This window comes from Spea bombifrons, chromosome 12, assembly GCF_027358695.1.
Source record: "Spea bombifrons isolate aSpeBom1 chromosome 12, aSpeBom1.2.pri, whole genome shotgun sequence".
In the NCBI taxonomy this organism is placed as follows: domain Eukaryota; kingdom Metazoa; phylum Chordata; class Amphibia; order Anura; family Pelobatidae; genus Spea; species Spea bombifrons.
In genome coordinates, this window is record NC_071098.1 from 22,725,903 (window position 1) to 22,732,799 (window position 6,897).

General features: G+C 42.0%; 1 protein-coding gene across 1 annotated transcript in view; it reads right to left on the reverse strand.

Annotated features, from left to right (window-relative positions):
* The window catches only part of LOC128470721 (cytoplasmic phosphatidylinositol transfer protein 1-like), a 60,137-nt gene extending 55,837 nt beyond the window's left edge, over positions 1–4,300 (reverse strand). The window contains exon 1 of the mRNA XM_053452627.1: positions 4,118–4,300. Within this exon, the coding sequence (XP_053308602.1) occupies positions 4,118–4,165 (48 nt within the window). The 5' untranslated portion in view covers positions 4,166–4,300. The remainder of the gene's footprint in view (positions 1–4,117) is intronic.
* Between the last annotated feature and the right edge of the window lie 2,597 nt (positions 4,301–6,897).

The window sequence follows — 6,897 nt, forward strand, 5'->3', positions numbered from 1 at the left end:
ATTTGCCTTCAAGGAACTTACCCAAGGTTTCCACCGCTAATCACGAATGTGGTTGATGGGGGCTGATTGGTGTGGGGGAAGTGCTATTAACATTTAGTTATGAATTCCCCTTTAAGTAAGAGCTGTAAACAGCTTAATGTTTTTCTATCAGGTGAAAATACGCATGTAAAGTGAATAAGATGAATTGTGTAGAGTGAATAGTTTTTGTAACATAAACCAACTATTGGGTACGGTTCTAGAGAACTCCTCTCCAGAAACGTATTGACATCTGGAGAGCGTTCAGAGGAAGGCTACTTGTTTGCAGGATAAAAATTATCAGGAAAGGTTAAGGGATCTCAATGTGTTTAGCTGGAGGAAAGAAGAGAGAGAGAGAGAGAAGGGATGTGATAGAAACATTGAAATACTTAAAGGGATTTAACAATCTACAGGGGGTATTTCAAAGGAGGAGAAATGTTACAACAAGAGGTCATAATCTAAACCTAGAGGGACTGGAGCTTAGATGTAACGTAAGGAACTTACTTTATGGAGAAGGCAGAAGTGACGGAGGCTTCTAATGCTTATATCGAGTCTTTACATCAGGGAAAAAGGTCAGACTAGATGGGCCGAACGGCTCTTATCTGAGGTCAAATTCTATGTTCTGGCAACGGTTGCAGTGAAAGTAGTTTCCTTGGAGAACTTTATTTATTTATGCTCACATTTGATTGTAATGTCGTATAAACTGACAAAGCACAATGGCGAGTGTGTACAAATAAAACATGCCAATACATACATGACCGGTGACTTAGTTCTTGCCTAACATCAACAAGCTTAGAAGTGCAATTAACATTGACAAACTGTACATGCTTTTATAAAGTACCATATGGTACAATAATCATATAGTCAGATATTTACTTAAGAAACTTTTTACATTTTTTATGCATATCCATTAAAATCAACTATTTTATCCCTGAGTCTCTAATTTCCCCGGTTACGTTTATAATTTATATTCGGTTCGATGACAGCTTATCTTTGTATCTATTCAAATTAAGCATATATTCCTTTAAAATTACACTGCTACTGTAAAGCAGACATACCGTATTTGCTCGATTATAAGACGCCCCCCCAACATTTGAATATTAATTCAGCCTGAATATAAGACTAACCTTCACGTGTAATCTACTTTTTCAGATTTAATAAAAAACTGATGGAGAAAAATGCATTTCTTTTCGTTTTTTATTTCCTTTTTATTTGCCAACCTGCCTCCAAGTTATGCACATCTACTGCCGCTCTGCCCCCCCCCCGCCATACCAATGCATCCCCAGACTTGCCCCCTGTGCTCCAGACTCCCTGGTGTCTAGTGGGGGCAGCCGGTGGACATCTGCGTGATGCGAGTAGACTACCTCTGCTGCTGCCCGGCAGTTCTGCGGGGCTTCTATGACTGAGAGCGCCAGAAGGCCATGTCACGCTGGTGCTCTGTCTTAGAAGCCTTGCCCGCATCGCACAGACGTCCCCCATCTGCCGGAGAGGAGGATCCAGGTCCCCTGCAGCGCTGTGGAGGATCTGGATCTTAGCTTTATAGTCAGACCTCTATTCGAATATAAGATGAGGAGTATTTTTCAGAGCATTTGCTCTGGGGAAAAAAAACGTGTCTTATATTTGAGCAAATACGGTATATCCTGCATACGCTTGATGCAAAAGTGTTTCAAAGTAAAATATTTTAGAATTTCCCTTTAATAAATCAATCAGAAAGTATCATGCCTGTCTCTTATGGATGGGAGCTGTATAAGTAATAATAATAATAAAAATAATAATAATAAACACACCATGAATATTAACAAACTGCTATACAGTGTTCATGGTGACATAATTTATTTTGGGCACCACATAATAAATCTAAGTAATAATAATAATAATCATTTAACTATCAAATATTAGAGCATTCTTTGCAAACAAGTACCCCAAGAGACTCAGCGGGTATGCAACACACACATTATATATATATATATATATATATATATATACTTACACAGCCTATCACATGATCTTACTCGGACATAGTGTTACATGATACATGTAAGCGGCATGTGCTACACAGATGTTAAGCCTCTGTACGCTAATACAAATAAACACACGAATGCTGAACTGGCAAACGGCATGTGGTAGAAGGTTTATTCCAGTTGTCGCTGCTGCGTTTGCACGAATGTGTGTTTTATGTTATCTATTAGCATCGTGATAAACTATTTAGTTTTTGGGTATTATTCTAATCGTATTAATCATTTCACTTGAGAATCATCTGATCTCGCCGTCTCCTTTATGTAAGCAATAAATCACTATGTAGTCTGTAGAGGGCTGTCTAAGCTGAATACAATATAATGCGCAGTATAAAGCTTCCTTACCTTTTCTGGAAACATACTTGGGAATCAAAGGCATAGAGGAGGCCATAAAAACCAAACTGTACTTTAGTCCCCTTGAACTATGCTACCCCCCCAGGCCCCTCCACGAGCATGTCATGTAAACTCAGGTCTTTTCTGGCCAGATGTACTCCGGCTAAGAACCAGAACACACAGAAACACACAATGTTTCCGCAGATAAGAAACATTCCTTTTTTCCAGCTTTAGGGACTCGGACCTTAATCACATCTTGGTCTCATCATAGGGTATAGGCATAAAGCTATTCTCAATCTGAGTGTTTAAATTCAATAAGTGTTACCTCTACCGCTTCTGCTGGGAGGCTGTTCCGCTGATCTACCATAAGCTCCCTTGTGTTACAGCTAAGCCCCTGACCCTACAGTTTTGTTTTAAGATGAATCACGTACCAATCACATACTGCGTATCTACTGCTGTTCAAGAAATAAACCTGATGTGTCTGAATCATCTTTAAATAAAAATCACTGAAATGATGTAGTGACATAAGTTAAGCAGAGAAGCGCGTCATCGGCGTGACGCATACTAAGGACTCGTATTCTACGGCTGCTCGAGTTGGAACTTGCGATTACATGAGTGAAAGTGAGGAGCATTATGCTACAGAAGGCGAGATCCCGTCAAAACTTACGTAAAAAAAATCCCGCAATGGCTCAAAGTTCGACACTAGCCTTTTGCGGGAGCTGGGTTTTCGAGGGGGTGCCAGGTGAGGTTTCCATGTAATGGAAGGAAGCTCTACTTTAAAGAGAGGGTGATGGATAAATGGAACGGCCTCTCAGCAAAAGTGGTAGAGGCTAATACAGCATGGGAATTTATACATGCATTGGATAGCCATACAGCTATCCTGAATCTAAGACCAAGATCTGTGTCTTTACAGGAAAACGGGCCGGCTAGACGGGTCGAGTGGCTCTTATCTTTTTCTATATTATTTGTAATTCCGACCGTTGCTGGTCATAATATTTGGATTTACGCAGTGCTTTGAAGGCACGTGCAAAATACATTTTTACCATAAAACTTCACAGATTCAGTGTGTTAAGAGCTCCATCGAGTTACACGCCGGAGCAGCAGCTTCATCATCTAAAGAAAGCAGGACATTCTCCAGACGTTTGTTTTAAAGGTATTTGGAGATGACAAGTAAAATAATTAAGTGTGAAAGACCAGTGTGTGTGTGTGTGTGTGTGTGTGTAAAGAGCAGTGTGTGCAAAGAGCAGTGTGTGTGTGTATAAAGAGCAGTGTGTGGAAAGAGTCACACACTAGTGATAAGCAAAGTGTGGCAGACACAATCCCCTTGCAGCGGTGCTGTGTCCTTTTAAAGTGAACTCTGCATTACAAGTTGCTGGAAGACGGGCTGCGTTATATATGAAGGTATTCGCAGTCTCCTCTGCATCGCCAAATGCTGGCCGGCGGAGAATGCTTTGACGTAGGTACTCGCTTTGCTTACAAGCGGAATCCGTGTACGGGCAGCGCGCACAATGCACCGCGTTACCGGAGCTCACCGTGCGGACGCGATGTGACTGACCTCCTTCTGCCAGCGGAGAAGGACACGGAGCGGACGGATACCCCTTCGCAGCCCGTCCGCCCCGCCACTCGCAGCCCGTCCGCCACTCACAGCCCGTCCGCCCCACCACAGCAAACGTTACCCGTTAAAGCTAAAAGAGAACGAAAACCTCCTAAAGCCACATGCGTGCGGCTGAAGAGAATGGCACTTTCCGGCTTACCTCTTCCACAGTCAGCGGCATGCAAATCCGGTATTCCTTCACCAGCATCCTGCGCCCGGTGCCGGTGCTGCACTCACGGAAAACTTTGGCAAGGCTTGTGCGCTCCTCTCACCTTGCAGTATACGCTCCCTCTCTCCCCTCTCTCTCTCCCCTCTCTAAAGCAGTAGGCACACCTTTGCATGGAAGTGAAAAACTCCACCTACCCCACACAGACACACACACTACACCACACAAACAGACACACAGACACACACACACTACACCACACAGACAGACAGACACACAGACACACAGACACACACTACACCACACAGACACACACCACACTTACACACACACCACACTTACACACACACACAGAGAGACACACACACTACATTAACTCATTGGCTTCCCCGGGACACTGCTTATAGCAGCCACACAAGGCTTGCCATCACCGTGCCTCAGCTATGATTGTAACGTCTGACTTCCTGTGTTAATTCGCATTTCTCTGCATGATTTCTGGGGGCACAGAATGCCGCACATGGAACCCGCCATCCCATTTCTCAAATAAAGCAGATTTACGGAGCGAAGCCACTAGATGCCAGCGAAGTCTCTGCGATCGTTTAGTGCTGGCACTGTGTATTTTCCCCCCTCTTTCTGGGTTTTTTTCACCGATCATTATTATGTTTGTGAGTTAGCCATTAAGGTGGAGAAGAGAGATGGAGAGATCTTATCTAAATTATGCATCAAGCTAAGCTTTTAAGGGTAGACTTAATGCAAATGTGTATATTGATCCTGTATATATGTGTACATTTCTAAATATATAATATAAAAGCACTGTGTAAATATATAAATAAAAGATGAGATTTATGTGTGTGTATATATATGTATATATATATATATATATATATATATATAAAATCTTCTATTTATATAGTGCCAATGATTTATGCAGTGCTTATATATGGTCTTTGAAATGTTTGTATATATATATATATATATATATATATATATATATATATACACAAACACGGTATATACGCATTCACACGTAGGATTCCAGACGATATATAGATATATATATATCAGTCTTTTGAATTTATATATATATATATACACACACCATTAAAGTATATTATATAGATATATACATTTAAAATTAATATTAGTATTTTATATATGTATGCATATATTATTTGTACACTTTTCTTCCATATCAGAAACTAAAGTTGATTTGTCTAAACATATGGAGATTATTAATAATTATAGTATTATATATATATATATATATATATATATGATATCTTTTATTATATATAATTCCAAAGGCTATAAAATAGTCTTTGAGATATATACCGTATTTGCTCGATTATAAGACGACCCTGATTATAAGACGACCCCCCAAAATCTGAATATTAACTTAGGAAAAAAAGAAAAAGCCTGAATATAAGACGACCCCAAAGGAAAAAAGTTTTACCAGTAAATGTTAATTCATGTAAACTCTTTTTTTTAATAAAAGCTATGATTGAGAAAAAGATTTCTTTTGTTTTTATTTCTTGTATTTTCCAAACTGTCCCCCAGTTACGCACATCTGCCCCCAGGCTTGCCACTCCAATATGGCACTGTGGCCCATGATATGCCTCTTAACCCTCTATATGCCACTGTGCCCCATGGTATGCCTTTTGACCCCCTATGTGCCACTCTGCCTCCAGAAATGCCTTATACCCCTATATCCCATTCTGGCATTTAGGGGGTTAAAATGCATATTATGGGGCAGAGTGGCATATAGAGAGGCATAAGGCATTTCAGGAGGCAGAGTGGCATTAAGGGAGTTAAAAGGCATTGTATAGAGCACTCTGCCTCCAGAAATGCCTTATACCCCTATATGCCACTCTGCCATTTAGGGGGTTAAAAGGCATATTATGGGGCAGAGTGGCATATAGGGAGGTATAAGGCATTTCAGGAGGCAGAGTGCTCTATTAAATGCCCCCTTAACGCCACTCCAGAAATGCCCTATGCCCCCATTTAACACACACACACCCTATAACCCCATTTAACTAACACACTCTCTCTCTCTCTCTCTCTCTCTCTCTCACCCCCTCTCTCTCTCCCCCCCCTCTCTCTCTCACCCCCCCCTCTCTCTCTCACCCCCCTTCCCCCGCTCTCCCCCCTCTCTTACCGGTGCTTCCAGCCGGGGCAGCGGGTTGACGTCGCCTTCTGCTGCAGCCGGAAGGAGGTGTGGCTAGCAGCGGGGGTTTGTATGCGTCCGTCGCGTATACTTTCCCCGACTCTGACAGTCGGGGAAGGTCTATGCGACGGACGCAGACAACCCCCGCTGCTAGCCACACCTCCTTCCGGCTGCAGCGGACGTTGTCTACGCGCATCGCGTAGACGTCAACCCGCTGCCCCGGCAACAAAGCAGGAAGCACCGGTAAGTGTGTGTATGGGGGGGGGGTCGGGTGAGACAGGAGGATCCAGGTCCCCTGCAGCGGTGCGGGGGATCTGGATCTTAGTCTCCTAATCAGACCTCTATTTGAGGTCTGATTAGAAGACGACCCCGATTAGAAGACGAGGGGTATTTTTCAGAGCATTTGCTCTGAAAAAAACCTCGTCTTATAATCGAGCAAATACGGTATATTATATATATATATTTGTAGTTTTTTCTTATACATCAGAATCAAAGTTAATTTGTTACTAACAGTTCTCAAAATTAGTTTGTCTAAACTCATTTCTTCCTTAGGATTTCTTGCTTTCATCTGGTTATGCCTTTTAAGTCTACTGAGACTCAGTAGCTCCTG